Source organism: Condylura cristata, unplaced genomic scaffold, assembly GCF_000260355.1.
Source record: "Condylura cristata isolate star-nosed mole 26May11 unplaced genomic scaffold, ConCri1.0 scaffold00008, whole genome shotgun sequence".
Lineage (NCBI taxonomy): Eukaryota > Metazoa > Chordata > Mammalia > Eulipotyphla > Talpidae > Condylura > Condylura cristata.
Genome location: NW_004567109.1, coordinates 35,605,771 through 35,623,595, shown reverse-complemented (window position 1 = coordinate 35,623,595; position 17,825 = coordinate 35,605,771). Strand labels below are relative to the sequence as shown.

Genomic DNA, 17,825 nt, shown 5'->3' with positions numbered 1-17,825 from the left:
ATCCATCCATCCATCCATCCATCCATCCATCCATCCATCCATCCATCCATCCATCCATCCAGTAGAAGAAACACAGATAAGTATTAGGACAGCACCTACATTTTCTCCAAGGACTTCCTAATCAGAATATCCATGGTAAAAGGTATTTATTTGGTAAATACACTTGATAAATATAAGAATATTATTAAGAAGTATACAAAAGTACAACAGTACAATTTCTTCCTACCGGAAATAAAGGATTCATGAACAAATCTATTTAAGTACTACAATTTCTAAGAAAATATTGAGAATTCTCAAAATATTGGAACTTTACATACTTAAGTAACTATAAAACCATATTCCAAAATCAAACACAAGTTTATTATCAAAACTTTTAAAACTATCCAAGTCATTGCTACCCACAGGTCACAAGTTCCAGTAAAGTCCCTTTGCCAAGTCAGGTATATTTAGACATAGTGCCTCCTACCTTTCCTTGCTGGTTTATGCATGCCAACATGGATAGCCCTGATGACTTACTTACCTGCCCCTTTAGTTGCTTGATGGACTGCTGAAGAGTGAGTATCTGGTTAAAGAGAGGACTCTTTAGTGTTTCATAAAACATAGACAGCTTCTCATTCTGTGATGTGTCGCCCTTTTCTTGTAATTTACTTTTCAGGCGCTCAAGAACTTGCAAGACCTGAAGTTTATCTTTGTTGGAAGAGAACGGAGCAGAAGTTAGAACCAATCTCATCTTCTATTTTTGAAACAATGCAGGGCTAGAAGTACGTAACTAGGATACCTGTAGACGGATTTTCTGGCATTTTGAATTATTTCTTTTCAATCACTTTTAAAGAAACCTAAAGAAAAATTGAAAAATACAAAAGGTAAATTTCCATTCATATATATACATGTCTACAAATCTGGAGAAAAATTAAAGAAAACCTGTAACATGGCTAAAACTAGAAAGCAAAATGACAGACAATACTGGATGTTGACAAAGATTCAAAGCAACTGCCAATCCCACACTGCTAAGGAGGAATGTAAAACACACAACCACTTTGGAAAATTGTTTGCCTGTTTCTTACACACCTACTATATAATGGCAGCACTTCCACACCTAAGTATTTACCCCAAAGAAATTAAAGTATTTGCCTACAAAGAAACCTTTCTTAAATGTTCACTGCACTTTTTTTTTAAAGTGTCTCCACAGTTTGATTTTCACTGCATTTTCACTTATAAAAGTCCAGAGCGAGGGCCCTCCCTGGTGGCGCTGTGGGTTAAAGCACAGTACTAAGAAGCTAAAGCCACTTCAGCGTGAGTTCCATCCCTGCCCTGCAGGTGACCTACTTGGTGTGGCAGACATTTCCTGACCTGCCCACTGCTCCCCTCAGCGGTGTACTTCATCAATCGGACTGTTCTGCTCCCCTTTCTGTCTCTGGTGAATCCTCCACTGCCCCTGCACCTCTGGCCTGTACCCCAGTTCTGTATGCATAAATAAATCTTAAAAAAAAAAAAAGTCCAGAACTAGAAAAACCTAAAAGTCAAATAACAATTGAAGGGATAAACCACCTATAATATATAAACAGAATACTCAGAAATAAAAAGGAAAAAAGTTATTGATACAGCATGGCTGAATCTCAAAAACAGAATGCTAAGGAGAAAAAAATAAACAGGCAGAAAGAGATATAAACTGTACAATAAATTCCTATGACTTTCAGTCCTATAACATTCATTCCTATGACAATGCCTGGTTAGGGTGGAAGATTGCCTACAGGGAAAAGTTTTGAGGGAGTTTCTGGGGTGATGGAAATGTGTTCTAAGATTCAAAAGGGGCTCTATTTACTCATATGTTTACATTTGCGGAAATTCATTCAATTATGTGTTAATTTAAAATCAGTATTTTATTGGATATAGTTAATAAAGCTGATTTTTTTTTAATTAAAAAAAAAGGGGGGGGACTGGGTCCTTCCCTAGTGGCCTATGGGTTAAATCTCAGACTACCATTGCTAAGTCCCACCAAGAAGGCCTGAATTTGAGCTCCAATCAGGAGCTAACCCACATGGCACAGTCTTGCCCACTGCTCCCCTCAGCGGTATATTTCGTTGATCTGCCTGTTCTGCTCCCCATTCTGTCTCTGGCGAATCCTGTCATCCACCTATACCTCTGGCCTTATCCCAAGTCTATGTAAAACTAAATAAAATCTTCTAAGATAAATAAATAAATAAGGACCCTAAACTGGAAAAGAATATCCAGATAAAAGGATCAAGATTTAAGAGAAATTAGTCAAAAAACTCCCCAACCTCCACAAATGATCCCAGACTCTTACTAGTCATCTGAGAGCCTCCAAAGGGTAACCATGATATGTGACATTTTCTATGGAGAATGTTGTTCCATAAATTTTCCACTGCAATGTAATCAAAATTCAGAAAGCTAGCAATACCCTTTGCTATGACCAAAATGGTACTTTCACGGTGGTCATTTTTACAAACAGCACACTGTTGTAACAAGTGATCAAAAAAGAAAAGAGTATTATTCAGTCAAAATTTTCCTATATCAAACTTGCATACAGTGACTGAATGAGTTCTCAATATTCTAATACAAGATCATTAAGCACACAAGGATATTACAAATCAATAAGGAACTCCATTGGCATCAATAAAAGGTCCATGTTTCCTATCCAAACATGCACTGGATTTAACAAGAGCCACCAAAATTACTGCTGAATAGATTCCCAGAAACACTTCCAATGTGTTCAGATCCCAAGTCTGCATCCTTTGCAACTACACACTGACAGGTAACTGAAAAGGGGGCAGACACAATGGCACTGTCCTTTCCTAAAGTACTTTCTGTAACAGTTCAAATGGCAGTTTTGTGGTCACTGATTGATCTCCCTCTTTAAATCACAAAATACATACTGAAACTATTAGATACTATCTTTGCCAGGTGGGCAGTTTTTCTTAAATTAATAATAGCCTGAACTCTAGGGCCTCCCGGTGGTACAGGAGTTAAAGTCTCAGTGCTATCACCACCAGCCACTGCAGTCTGAGTTTGATCCCTGGCCAGGGAGCTGACCCACATGGCACGGCAGACCTCTCCTGCCTACCCTACTGCTCCCAAGCAGTCTATTTAAGTGGATCAGTCTGTTCTGTTCCCTACTCTGTCTCTGGTGAATCCTCTCAGCCCTCCTCAGACCTCTGGCCTACACTCTACTTATTGTATGTATAATAAATAAATCTTTAAAGAAAGTATCCTAGGCCCTCTCTGGTGGAGCAGCAGGTTAAAGCAGTTCTAAGAAGCTAAAGCCACTTCAACATGAGTTCAATCCCCGCCTGCCCCAGAGGTGACCACATGGCGTAGTAGACCTCTCCTGACCCACCCGCTGCTCCCCTCAGCAGTGTACTTCCTCGATCTGCCTGATCTGCTCCCCACTCTATCTCTGGTAAATCTTCTCACTGCCCCTGCACCTCTGACCTATACCCCAGTTCTATATGCAAAAGTAAATAAATCTTAAAAAAAAAAAAAAAAAGCCTGTACTTTGTATGTCATAAATAAAACAGGTGGGACTACATACGTGCACAATTTTTTGGAGAGAAACTTTGCAATATCTATCAGTAACATTAAATTTACATTCTTTTATCTGGAATATCTACTTATTAGTATCACTCCTAAAGAAAATCTGTAAAAGAACATACAGGTATGTAAACAAGTACCATAACTGCTCTGTTTTAAATAAAGAGACTCTTGGAAAAATTGAACTCTCTAAAGCAATCTGAATGTGCTAAAAGGGGAATGGGAAAATGGTTAACAGCAAATTGTGTAGCTCACTCTGCTCAACTAGGGACTTTGAATGTGACAGCAGACACCCCTGCAAACAAACTAAATTTTTAATAGATAAAATTCCCTTTTTTTAATGTCATGAAATACCTGATCTGTTGATTACTTTTTGCAAATATCTAAAAGCATATTGATTTACAGGGCAAGGTTGGCTGAAAGATGGGAAATAATCAAACAGGTATTTTCTACTTGTACAACTAATGTGGCATAAAATGGTGGATTCCCTATATACAAAATGCTTCTTTGAGAATAATGTTTCTGCATATATAATTCATAACTGAACTGAAAACAAAACAAAAAATGAGTTCTATGGCTGAATTTTACTTCTGTAAACAAATTAAAAATTGTAGTAAAGATCTATCTGAAGTACATTTATAAATGACTCATTGTCAACCTCTATGTAACTGGCTATTTTAAGCATGTTGATACGTCATTATGTGGAAGAAAGTGATATTCTTTGAAAGCTGAATCTACTGACTGGGGTCTCTTCTGTAAAGGATCATCTGTATCTCACTACCGTCTGTAACCTCTGAATCATAAGCAAGCTTTGGTGCTAAGTAAGGTGTCTCATTCACATGAGACTGCTTTGATATTTCAATGCTTTAATCAGGGACATTATCTAACATACGTAACTGAGTAAGAAAAATATGAAGCTCCAGGATATGTGCTTTTTAAAATTTCTATAAGAATAAATACACATATTTGGTGGCTTTCCAGATTTAGAAGAATAGTCAAATTAATGGTAGTGATTACTTCCAGAAAGCAGAAGTGGGGATGGAAAGAGGAAAAAAATTGTACTTTTACTTTCCAAATTTTAGTGCTGTTGAACTTTAAGCTATTGATTTTAAAATTCAAATAAATGGGACAAAAATATAATAGTTCAGATGGTTTTAGTGAAGCAAGACAAAGTCAAGATGACAACACAGTAGGATAATTATAAAGCACATACATATAATAACAGCAGATGTGCATACCGGTGCTAAGAGAAATCCTAAAGGGATAGTGACTAATCCTTCCTTCAACCGAAGGAAGTTTGGAATATGGGCATGAGGCCACATAAGAAACCTCTACTGGGAAAGAAAAAGAATGGGGTGAATAAGTAGAGTGATTCTATGTCCTCACTGGCTGAAGATAGTCTCAAATATCTGATTCCTTACAGGCAGCAGGCAGTGCTCCATCTCACTCTCAAATATGTTCCAATCTGAACCACATACAGAATTACCTTTGCTCTATGGTTCTCAAATTTTAGCATGTATCTGAATCACCCAGAGTGCCTGTTGAAACACAAAATGGCTGGGATTCACCCCCAGGGTTTCTGAGTCTGCATTTCTAACTAGTTCCCCAGTGATCCTGTCACTGCTAGCCTAGAGATCACAATCTGGAAAACTGAGACTTTCAGTGCAAATAAGAGTGTATGACTTACTGGAAGAATGGTTGATCTCTAAATGACCTGATGTAAGTTCTCTGAAAGTAGCATAAAGGGTTAAAAAAAAAAAGTCATTAAGACGAGTTTTCTGGCAAGTAAAAATTGATGCGTGGTCCACAAAGATGTAAGGACAGACATTGAGTATAGCATTTAGGAAACTTCTTGCAGAGTGGCAAAATAATGCATATCTATTAAATTTAGCAGTTTTAAAACACTAAACTTATATTTTTTCCTAATTTCATTTCCCCGGTAATTTATTGTATGAAAATATCACTCCTAAAAGGTGGGGGATGTGGGAGAGAGGAGAAAGCAGGGAAAGGCGATTCTCATCTGTTATCACTGATAGTTTAAGAAGCACTGGTTTAGACAGACTACTTTGAGAGAGTCCTTGTAAATAATGCTAAGTAGACTGGTCTTTATCCTGTAGGCAACAGGAAGTCATTAAAGGCTTTTAAGTAGGGAAGTATTGAGTCCAGATTTCTATTTAAAAAGGTAATTCTGGTAATAGGATAGATTATGGTGTTCAAACTTTTTAAACATACATTCCCATCAGTAAAAATATGTTCACCACATTTACCTCAATCTATTCATTATAATTATAAACACATACTACCATATTAACTTGTCATATTCATTAAAACATATATAAAATAGAAACTTTGTGAAAGGATAGTAAAAACTAAAAAGCAAACACGTCATCGTCTTATCTTCCCCAGGGATCATCCTGCACATTTTGGAAACCATGCTGGTAGAGTATTCCTTGGTGAGGTTAAGGGAGAAATTGGCCATCCAAACCTCTGACTCATACTTATTAAAAGCTAAACTATGTTCCACAAAGCAGGGCTGGAAAATAACTACAATGCCATGATGTTAGGTAATATCTACAGAGGGAACTAAAGCCTTAACAGTAAATGAGGAATGAAGGAAAAAATGCAAGGAACTATATAGTAGGACATCTTACAAACAGCCTCGGACTACATGGAAACTAAACCTCACTTATTTTATGGTTACAGGAAAGCTCAAAAACTTTGATCTATTTATTCAGGCTAAAAAACTAACAGGACTTACAACAGAAATTTCAAGTTTGTGGATCTCCCTAGTGGCACAGCGGTTTAAGTGTCACCACTATAAAGTTATCCTCAGCCACTGTAAGTACCATCCCCGCCGCCAGGAAGCTGACCCACATGGCACAGCAGACCTCTTCCTGTCTCACCCACTCCTTCTCTCAGCAGTGTATTTTAGTCAATCTGCCTGCTGGTCCTCATTCTATGGTGAATCCTCTCACCCCAAAACTCTGGCCTACACCCCAGCTCTTATACACAAAAATAAATAAATCTTACACACACACACACACACACACAAAATTTCTAGTTTGTTTAATCACAGCAAAGTTGAGTCTAACTTGGTATAGGTGACCAACAACAGCCATATCCTAGACTTTGGGACACCACAGTATATCACTGTCCTCAGAGTTGAACAGTCTCCAGAGAAAGAGTTTATTATGCTCAGCAGCTTGAATTCACTCCATCATTGATCAAGAGAGTTGGTACCATGAATTTTTCATGTCTGGTTCTCTGCAGGATTTGATTGAAGGAAATTATTCTAATATTGTGGCTTTTTTTTATACCCATGCCCTTAGCCATCACTAATTAATGGAATATTTGAAAAAGCTGATGCAGAGATAGAAATTTAATTTGATTTACATTTCCAAGTGGAGGAAACTTACTGAAAAGATTTATTAACCTCCTCAGGTCAAGAATTTAGGCAAATTAAGGACCCAGAGAAACACATTTTTCAGACTCAGATAGTTCAGCAGAATGTAATTCCCTAAGACTTCTTATACTTTCATCTTGAAAGTGTAGTTTAACATGACATCTTACTTCTATGGATAATTAGGGGGAAAGATCACTGGCAATCTGTACAGGTATTCAGATGCGAAGGTGAGTATAAACTGGGCAGATCACAAGTAGACTGCTTAAAAAATACTCTTAGTGGGAATTCCCAGGAGCTCAATGGAAGCAGGGAATTTGAACAATCTAAAAACCATTAGCTGTAAACAAAGTTACGATTTTAGAAGTTTTTCAAAAACTGAAGCCCATGAATGGCTTCAAGTTTCTATTGCTTCCTTTGGAGAGCACAGCTCAGGTTGTATCTAATTATCATGCCTTTGTCCTCAAAGCCTTGCATTTATGAGGTACTGATTAAATTAGAAAAGAAAGTCTCCCAGCCAAAGAATAAGTGTGGCCCTTCTGTCTGGCTACAAATAAACACATCTGTTGTCAGGCAAATACAGACTTCAGATGGGTGTCCCAGCCTTGTGTCCCAAGCAAATGACAGCAATTATTTTAAACTCCTTAGCTGTCAAAAATATTTTATTTAGGGTCCCTGACAGCAATTTTTTTAAACTCCTTATCTGTCAAAAATATTTTATTTGGGGTTCCTACTGAAATACCATATTCCTGGAATTCTGGAAACACAGAATTCCAGAATGATCCTGACATTTCAGGGCACTATGCCATAAACAACCTTTAAATCCACTTGATGCCAACATTTGAGATATATTGAAATCAAAGCTGAAATACAATATGTAAAATTCAGAACCCGAACCTAAAATAGTTCAGAATAATTTAATTGGTTCAGTAATTCATTAGTTTTCTCATTTAACTATTCAAAGTCAGGGCACATTAATATTCTGCCTATAACTTGGCTTCTGTGTATGAACAAAGTTCAACTGTTTATGGCATGTTTTTGTATGGTTTTTGGTGGCAGTGTTCTCCAATGGCACACAGCAAAACAAATCTGGGCAATTCTGATACATTTGGATCTCTAATCTTGTAGCCAAGACCCAAGGAAAAGGGAAAAGGCCCAGGCATTTATACTTTCATTAATGATTAACTTCTGTTTCAAATATTCTGTTGAATTCTCCTGTCACCGTAGACTGTAGGCTCTTAACTTCTCTCCAGAAATATGGTCAGAATATTTTGGCATGCTAATGATTTTCAAAGTAACTAAAAATTTGTGCAATAGGCCAAAGTTCCTACCAAAGTTTACCCTTCTTCTTCCCTTGTTTTTTCCCCAAAACCACTTTATTGCTCACAAAAATCACATAACAACTTTTTTTGTGATGCCACTACACACAAAACAAGTTCATTCTGTGTAGCACCACATTTATCTTCTTAATGTACTATCTCGTCTATTTTGTAAATGTAGAAAACTCTACAATGTCAAAAAACAAAGGGGAAAAGACACTTCTTTTCACCACAAGGCAGCTTCACAAATGCATGCAATCAATATTAATGAGTTACAATTTGAAATGCTTAAAACACATACAGTCATCATTTATATTATTTTTGTCTGGCAGGTTAATTAAAGAATATTTATCTTTTACTTGTATTTATCTGGATATTTAACTGTCAGCAACTTGTTTTTCAGCTCGCTTTACGTTTTAGAGATGCATTCAAGATATGCACAACTTTTCTTCGTTGTCACTGAATAGTTTTTTGCTTTAGGAATGCATGAATCATTCACCCAGCCTCCTGTGGTGAACATTTTGATATCTGTTATTAGTCAATAACACAAAAACAGGATAAAAAGTAATTATCTATCACAATTATCAGCCTCTCCAGTCTCACCAACCAATTCTGAAAATACTTAAACGCTAAAAACAAGAATAAAATGTTCTAAAAATGTGGGAAATTCTATAGCCTATGATTTTTGAGCTCCATAGTATCTAGGCCTTGTACCAGCTCTGTGTTCTTGAGTCCAAATATTTATATCTCCCTGCCTCAGTTTCTGCACTTATAAAATAGTTAATAAAGATATTAAGGTGTGATAGTTCTGTTTGTCAAGAAAAATTATCAACAAGGTAAGCAGAGTCTTAACAAATTAAACCCCAATTTGGCTTCCCCAACCTCATGTATTTTTGTTAAACTTTAACAAAGCAAGTAAATTCAAACTGCTTGGTTGCTGAGGATAATTACAAATGTAATGCAATCACAAGGATTATTGAATGCTGAGCCACTGTCTCAGAATCACAAGTTTATAAAAGAAAGCTCACTATGGTAAATATGCAAACACTAATTGAAAGATAATATATCATAATGTTATTAGCAAAGGAAGGTGAAAAATATTTGCTTTTAGTTTGTCGTGTGAAAATTCCAACTTTTCTGCAATGAAAGTATGTAGGAATTTTAGGTACGGAAACAGTAATAAATATATGACTTGAATTTATTCAGCTATTTTTCTTTAAACAGACATGAAGGCTTAGGCAACTTCTGTCCATCTTTAAGCAAATCTTTTATTCTGAGGTCAAGGTCATTTTTTGTGACTTCAGTAGAATCTCAATTAGCAAGAGCAAATCGTTTTAGAACTGTTTCTAAATCTTACCCAATATCTCCCAATTCCAATATTTTAATTTTTCTAATTATCTTAAAAGTGTAATAATCCTTATAAAGGTCTTCAGGGGCCTAGAAAGCTCACTTTAGCTCAAGTCAGGAACTCACCTTTTTCTGATATTGCAAAGGAAACCGATTTGTTGTTACCCTCAATCTTCCTTCCCCTTCTTTTAAAAAATAATTGTGCAAATGAACTGGCAGTCAGTGGAGGCTTAATGTGGAATGTGGTCACATCATCCTAGGTTTAATGAGATTTCTTTTTCTTATAGTCTCCGGGCTTCTTCATTAAGACACACTTGGGGGTTTCTCACAAATGTTGCCACTGGTTGCTGCACACCTACCAAGGGCTAGACACTGAACGCATTCTACCTGAAGAAGGCCATGAAGGGTTCACCTCAATGGCGGAGCCAAACCAGTAAACAACTAACTCGAATCCAAAGTGTTACGAGCCATCTGGAGATAACACAAAATGCCAAGTGAACACTGCGGGGCGGGATGGGAGTTCATTTAGTCTGCGGGAAGTGTGGGGAGGTCCGGGGTGCTTTGGAGGGGGTGGAGATCTGGCAAAGCTTTCCAGAGAGGTACTCAGGAATCCACCAGTTACTTAAGAGAGGAATCCAGCAATTTAACCAAAGGGCGCTTTCCACCTGGTGCTCCCCATCTAGCAAATGGGTCTCGCAGGCCTAAGCGCTAGCCTGGGAACTCCGTAACAGACCACCAGGATCCGAGATCAGGCCGGGTTCAAGTAGCCCGCTCTGTGGAGGTCTGGAAACCGCGCCCTACCCAGTCAGGCGACCACCTGTTCTCGGCTTCCACCGTCACGGGTTGATAAGACTCCGCCCAGCCCTGGGGGCGAAAGGCCAGCACCGACCCGGGTGCAAAATCCGATCCAGTCACTCGTGGCACAGAAGTGGGCCGAGATTTGAGCCCCAGCAAGGCCCTGCGGGGGCGGAGCGGCTCCGCGGCCTCCCGCGAGCCCTGCACCGAGGAGCGGGGCCACGGCGGGGTCACCCAGACCCGGGCAGCCCAGCGCTGGCGACACCCTTCGCCCCCAGTGCCCACCTTCTCCCGGAGGGCGGGCGGAGAACGCACCAGGGCTGAGAATAAACTCAGCACGCAGGAGGGGCTGCCCGGAGCAGGCCTCGGGGCACCGGTCCCCACCAGCGCAGCGCGCGCCCGTACAGCCGGGACCCCCGACTTACCTGATCCGGTGGTGCGCGGGTGGGAGTCCGAAGCGGGCGGGCGGGATCGGTGTCCGCCCTGCCTCACCTGGGCGGAAGTGAGCGGCCCCGGGTGACCGCGTCTCACCTGGCCCTCCCCTCGCACCGACCCTCCCCGGCCGGGGCGGGGCGCCGCGGTGGCGCGGGTGGGGCGGGCCCGGAGCCCTGGGCCTCGCGAGGCCGCCTCTTGGAGGGTGGGCAAGAGTGGTGTTTCCCTACTTTCCGCAGGTGCGGTTTGATGGGGCGAGGGAGGGCTCAAGGGCCTTTCGGGAAATGTCTAGGGGCGGATGAAGCGCCCAGTAGTGGGGGCAGCTATGCTGCGAGATCCGCAGGGACAGGTATTGGTTGGTCGGAGAGCTGGGCGGAGAGCGAGTCCCAAGATCAAGGAAATTGAAACAGGGCATTGATGAAAGGATTTGCTCAAATCTCTTTAACCTCATTCCTTTCCCAGCCTGTCATCATTTCCTTGAAGTTTCCACTGACCCAACATAGACTGCTTAAGTACAACTGGGGATTCTTTCTTTTCTCGTGTAGCTGAAGAGAAAAAAACTGCGCCGTTTGCTAGCCCTATCCTGGGCACTAAGCATCTCACTCTGTGAAGGCCTGCTGAAGAAACCGCGCACCTGACAGATTAAATAAAAATTTGGGACTCAGGGTTTTTCAATTCTTAAATCCAGTGTTGACTTCACTACACATTTTACCATCGTTAATCCTCAGATCGTTGGCTTTGAGCAAAACAGGTGTAAAAATGGCATTACACACTATTATTTTGATAATAGGTGTTTTACTAGTACAGTGCATATGTCAACAATAATCAACCTTCAGGTATCCCTACTGAATAAATGCAATATTCATTTAGCACTAAGTCCTTGTAAAATGAAATAGCTGTCCTCAAAAAAGATGAGGCCTATATACACACACAACTGCTTATATACAACACTTGGTTGCTTCTTTTAAAGGAAGTATCATTTTTTGAGACTGGTAAAAAAACAATGACCAGCACAGTCCTTGCTTTTTGAGAAAAAATATTGAGAGAAATAAACATTAAGTTACTAATTAAAATGAACCAGAACTTCAACACACTGCAGTCGTTAGGGCTTAAACAGTTCACAGGTGTTTGGGATTTATCTAGGTAAAATGGAGAAGGAAATAACCTCCCAAGTCAGGGACACAGCCTCAAGACCCTGAAGCTTAACGTAAACATTGGCTTACTTATTTAATGATGGTTATGAACATTTTTGTTTAAAAAAATGACTGAATCGACCACAAAACAAAGTTCAAACTTCTCCTCAAAGACCCTCTAGTCTCTTTGCTTGCTTTCCAACCTCACCTCCCATTTCACTTCTCTAGGATATTACTCTGGCCTTACAGGTCTGTTGTGTCCTTAGAATTATCAAGAACCAAGGCTTTCCTGTTTCCTGTTAGCATTCTTTTGACTCAGGTAGTAATTTTCTAATTACTCAATACAAATTTTAAGACTTATTCTGAGTCTTACTCTCAGTTCACCTGAGAATGTTCACAAATATTTATTCATAAAATGCTGAATATCTTTAATACATATTTGCCATCAAAAAGTTGAGTTTGAACCCTGATTCCATTCCCTAAATTTGTGACTTTTATAGGTTACCTAACCCTTATGATTTTTACTTGTGAAAACAATTTTATAAGGTGGTCTTGAAAATCAAGTGGCTACTATCTAGGTACTACACATAGCTGAGCACACAAGTACTCAAAAAATGAAGTAGCACATAAGTAGGAATGAACATGACATACTGACAGCAGGAGTCAATCAAAACTAACAGAAACAAAGTGAGGCCAGGGCAGATAGTGGAGGACCTGAAATATTACAGAAAACATCAGGTAATGAGTTTTTCCTTCATTTCTAAGAAATTAAAAACTTTTAAACATTTTTAATATAATTTTTATTATTTTTTTAAACATCTTATAGCTAGATTTTATTTTTAAAAACTTTTACAGCAGTTTGAAATAACAGCAAAAATTTAAAGGTAGGCTTCCCCTATAACCCATGTACAATCTCTTTTATTAACATCCCCCACCAGAATGTTGTCCATTACAGCTGACAGAAGTACATTAACATATCATAATCCCAAAGCTCACAGCTTGCAAAACTCTTGTACAATCTATGGGCTTGCACAAAGGTGTAATATCATGCATCCATCCTTTTAGTATCAAAGTATGCTACTGTCAAAAAAAATCCCCTGTGCTCTGTTTGTACCCATCTTCCACCCCAACTCCTGGTAACCACTATTTACAGTCTCCATATACATTTTCCAGAATGTCACAGTTGAAAACATGAAAGGTATGGCCTTTTGACACTGACTTCTTTTACTAAGTTCAAGCACTTAGGGTTCCTCCGTGTTCTTTAATGGCTTGATAGCTCATTTCTTTTAGCACTTAACAATATTCCACTGCCTGGACTTATAGATTTATGTATGTTATTTTCTTACTGAAAGCCATCTTTGCTGCTTCCAAGATTAAGCAATTTTTTGCTTAACCAGGTTTGTGGGTTTTCACGTAGACAACTCCTCTGAGATGAAAGGAACTTGAATAAGATTACAAATATTCGTTTTCTTACTGAAAAATTAATATGGAAGTAGTCTGAAAAGTGGGTTGGCAAAGTTTTGCAAAAGGGTCTAGAATCAAAAAAAAAGAGGAAGAAGCCACCATGACAAGAAAATAATTTTTCAGCCTGAAAAAATGAACACCTAACGATATCAGTTGCTTACTGATTAGATAAAGGGATTAAAAAATAAGGAAACAGAAAAGCAGAGATGATTTTGTTCTGAATCTATTAAAGGAACAATGATAATGAAACTAAGAAAAGCCATTTTTAAATTTTTTGAGAACAGAACAATTAGTAGTTTTAGAGCTGCTTTTCAGATTCAAGATGAAGTATACATGGCATAGAGATGAGTCAAATTTAACTTTTTTAAAAATCATGTTGTATTATCTTTAAGGATCAAGACCCTTCTATCCAACTATGCCACCTGGAAAGCATCTCACCCACTGCTCTGCTTAGCTGCCAATCTCTTATCTCTCTCTTCAGCAATGGTGAGGCGGATACCTTTTCCTCGGGGAAGAGAAATCCATGGTTTGTTGCCTTTGCCAATAACAAAAATGTTGGAAAGACGGGTGGCAAAGCTGTTACCATTAGCATCTTTCACATGGACTACATCAAAAGAACCAGGGTGTCTCTCTCTGTTAGTGATCACACCAATTCTTCCCAGGTTAGCACCTCCGGTTACCATGCACAGGTTGCCAGTGTCGAACTTGATGAATTCTGTAATCTTGCCGGTTTCCAAATCAATCTGAATGGTATCATTTACCTTGATGAGTGGATCAGGATAGCGGATGGTACGAGCATCATGGGTGACCAGATGAGGAATTCCTTTGGTGCCCACAATTATCTTTCTCACTTTACACAACTTGTATTTGGCCTCCTCAGGTGTAATGCGATGAACAGCAAAGCGACCCTTGGTATCATAGATCAGTCGGAAATTCTCTCCAGTCTTGTCAATGCTGATGACATCCATAAAACCAGCAGGGTAGGTTATATCAGTGCGCACCTTGCCATCAATCTTAATGAACCGCTGCATACATATCTTCTTCACCTCATCTCCTGTTAAGGCATACTTGAGCCTGTTTCTTAGGAAAATGATGAGAGGGAGACATTCTCTCAGCTTATGGGGACCAGTGGATGGACGAGGAGCAAATACCCCTGTTAGTTTATCCAGCATCCAATGCTTTGGAGCCGCAACTCGCTTCAGATGCTTCTTGGGACCACGAGCCATAGCTGAGCTAGGCATAAAAAAAGAGTCAAAGTTAATTTAGTTGGAGAGCACCACAGGGAAAACACAATCACAAATACTTGAGACAAAAACAAAGAATTTTAAATATGCAGAAAAGTATAGTAAAGATATACCAGAGACTTGACATCATGAGTTAATCATGGGGGAGGGGAATGTTCATTGCAGTCAAATGAAAAAGTAATTTGGGGAAAGTATCTTTTATCTCAATGTTTCTATTTTCTGCATGGAACAGGAGTTAGGTTGGTTTCTCCAAAGTTGTCCTATGGGCAAAAACTGTTAACATGGTGTATATCAGAATCTCAGTAATAAAAAGATCCCAATGCATAGAGCGGGAGATCTTGAATCCCAGAGGATGCGTCTCTTCATGATCCACTGGTAACCTTTCCGAATGTTTTCACACAGCAGCTTTCATCTTGGTCTGCGCTACTCATATCCTTTACTTTGTACAGATGCCTATAAAATTTTCATATTGAAATTAGAAATTAGGCATTGAAAATGTGGTAAATTGGTAAGGTTTCAGAATATTTTTACTAAAAGTAGACAATGCAGTAATCCTCTGCTCACAGACTATGCTGATAAAGTAACATATTTTACTAAACCATGAGTAAACAGTAAAGGGCAATAAAGTGAATTTTTAAATATGTTATCAGCTCAAGAGTCAAAAATTATGTCCTTTATTTAACTTTCACTGGGAGGCTTTTTTTGTTACTTTCAGTTTATACATTGTAGGATAATCATTAGAAGCATAAAAATATTTTTATAGGGCCCAGTCAGTAAAACCTAAGCATTTTCATGTAGTCAATTGTTCAAAATCTATCTGGAAAATGACACAAACATAAAAGTCACCAAAATAGTCCCGCAGTAAGCAAAAAAAAAAAGTCTTAAAAAAAAAAAATCAAGTTAGAAAGTTGCTTCCTTTCACCTGATGTTTAGTCTGTATTTCAAAAATCAAGCTAGGGTACTGTTTGATAAAGCGAGTCAAATTGTAAATTCAGCTTTTTTATCACCAGGTATTTGTAAGTGGTAGTTTGTCCTTAGACCTGGATCTTACTTCTACCCCTTTCTTAAATTTCATCTCAGAAAGAGACTCAGGGATGGTATTACGCTGTGTTCTATGGACATTATTGATGTTTTTTAAACTTACAAATTTATGTCTAGTTTTCTAAGCTGTACATTTTTAAGTGGTCATGCATACTATGAAGACTCAACAATGATGATGCAGGTTGGCCTGGATTTTGAAGTAAGCTAATGCTAGTGCGAAAAATATTGCATTACCCTGTACTGTTTATAGGAAATATCTTAATCAAAACTCTTATCTGGGCCCTCCCTGGTGGTGCAGCGGGTTATAGCACTGCACTAAGAAGCTTAAGCCACTTCCTCAGGAGTTCGATTCCCGCCTGCCCCGGAGGAGATCCACATGGGGCGGCAGACCTCTCCTGACCCGCCCGCTGCTCCCCTCAGCAGTGTACTTTGTCGATCTGCCTGTTCTGCTCCCCACTCTGTCCCTGGTGAATCCTCTCACCCTCTGCATCTCTGGCCTGTACTCCAGTTCTGTATGAATAAATAAATAAATCTTTAAAAAAAAAAAAACTCTTATCTTAGTGCAATACCTACAAGTATTTGGACTTCTACAGAAACATTAAATCACATTTAAACTGTCTTTTTCCATATCAAAAGTTAAGTGCTTAAAAAAAAAAGTTAAGTGCTTAATTGTGGGCTCCTTTTTCTACTTCTAGTCTTCAAAACAAAGTTTCTCTCACCTAATGCTCAGCACACAGTAAATTTGTTTTTAAGGCATTTTATGAAGAGAAGAACATAAAGAATGAAGAAAGAAGAAAGCAATGTAGTATGGGAAAGTGGGAGAAAAGAAAGAAAACACGAAAAAAGAACAGAACTATTTGAAACAGGAAATTTAAAAAATGAACTAAATTTCAAATTTCCTATACTTAAGAGCAACAGTCATGTTTCAGATAAAAAAAAAGCGCTGCAAATTTGGCCTAAAATTTTTTAAATGTAGTTACAGTACTGAATATTACTGCACACGGTTACACTTCTCACGGTACACAATCCCAGTGTCCCCCAAGGGCAGGAAGAGCATCCCTAGGTTATCCGTTAGAAATGTAGTGTGGGCTCTGGATCTTGGACCCCGAAATCACCCCTGTACCCCCAGTAAAACCTGCACGTGATTCTGATGTTCCTTAAGATTTGAGAATGACTCCATAATATAATTCTTCCAAGTCTGGATGAATATGCAGCAAATTAAAGTACTGTTGTGTCAGAGGATAAAGAACCAGATTTTAACCAAAAAAAAGGGGGGGGGGAGAGGGAGCGTGGTCACGCGGCTCAGGGATGCCAGAAGGTCGCGCGGGTCGCGCGAGAACTACGTCTGCGCCCGAGGGGAGAACTCAAACAACGTCCAAAAATTAACCACGACGGAAGGCGACAAATGGAGCAAAAGTCTCAAACGGACCAAACTTCCCCCAAGAAAAGCGCACATTCTGCTCAGTATAAAAACCCCTCACAACTTTCGGAACAAACTCAGCGACGGACGCCCATGCTTGCAACTTCCCACCAGCGTGGCCGTCAACTCCGGTCTCGCGGTGTAGGCCCTGGAGAAGGCCTTTCCCGCGTCGAAACCCTCACTATTAAAAATCAAGGCCTAGCTTCGCGCTCGCGGCCCGAAGAGCCGTTGGGAGCGACCCTTTTTCCTCCCACACAACAGGGAAGACGTAATACCGTCAGGAAAAGCAGATTCTGGCAGCGAGTCGCCTCCGCAGCTCCCCCGCGGTCACCTAGTAACCTAGATCAACGTGCTTTTTAGCGTCTTTGAGTAAACTGGACGTCAACGGAACGTCAAATGTAAACCCAAATCCTACCAGTACCGTCGGAGAACGTGCTTGTAAAGCGCTTATCAAGTCGCCGCGGGCTGCTGGGGCTTTACGAAACAGGAGACTCGCGGTAGCGTTAACTCGGGAGTGAGGAGCAGGAGGCGAGCAGATTTCCGGGCGACTCTGCTCTCTTCCGGTTAGCAAAGAGGAAATAAAGTTTTCCCAGGCGATTCGGCGGTCTACAGACTGGGCAACCAGCCTCCAGCAACGCGTGGTCCCTTTAAGAGCCGGCTCCCTCCACTCTTCTTCTGCTC

General features: G+C 39.7%; 2 protein-coding genes across 7 annotated transcripts in view; both read right to left on the bottom strand.

The window, feature by feature from the left end:
- Positions 1–10,914, bottom strand: part of INADL (InaD-like (Drosophila)) — a 250,541-nt gene extending 239,627 nt beyond the window's left edge. Inside the window, exons 1-3 of the mRNA XM_012722487.1 lie at positions 10,836–10,914; positions 779–836; positions 521–687 (exon numbers count right to left, since the gene is read on the bottom strand). Of these exons, the coding sequence (XP_012577941.1) occupies positions 521–687; positions 779–800 (189 nt within the window). The 5' untranslated portion in view covers positions 801–836; positions 10,836–10,914. The remainder of the gene's footprint in view (positions 1–520; positions 688–778; positions 837–10,835) is intronic.
- A 2,297-nt stretch (positions 10,915–13,211) lies between these two features.
- On the bottom strand, positions 13,212–17,798 carry LOC101627610 (40S ribosomal protein S4, X isoform). Of its 6 annotated transcripts, none has more exons than XM_004679060.2 (2): positions 17,560–17,798; positions 13,212–14,672 (listed from the first exon to the last, which is right to left on the bottom strand). In XM_004679060.2, exon 2 carries the CDS (start codon positions 14,663–14,665, stop codon positions 13,874–13,876), a length of 792 nt encoding a protein of 263 aa, XP_004679117.2. In that variant the 5' UTR covers positions 14,666–14,672; positions 17,560–17,798; the 3' UTR covers positions 13,212–13,873. The 6 variants fall into 6 exon arrangements, with proteins under 6 accessions (XP_004679117.2, XP_012577929.1, XP_012577927.1 ...); XM_012722475.1 differs by having other exon boundaries at positions 13,212–14,667; XM_012722473.1 differs by having other exon boundaries at positions 17,566–17,798.
- Between the last annotated feature and the right edge of the window lie 27 nt (positions 17,799–17,825).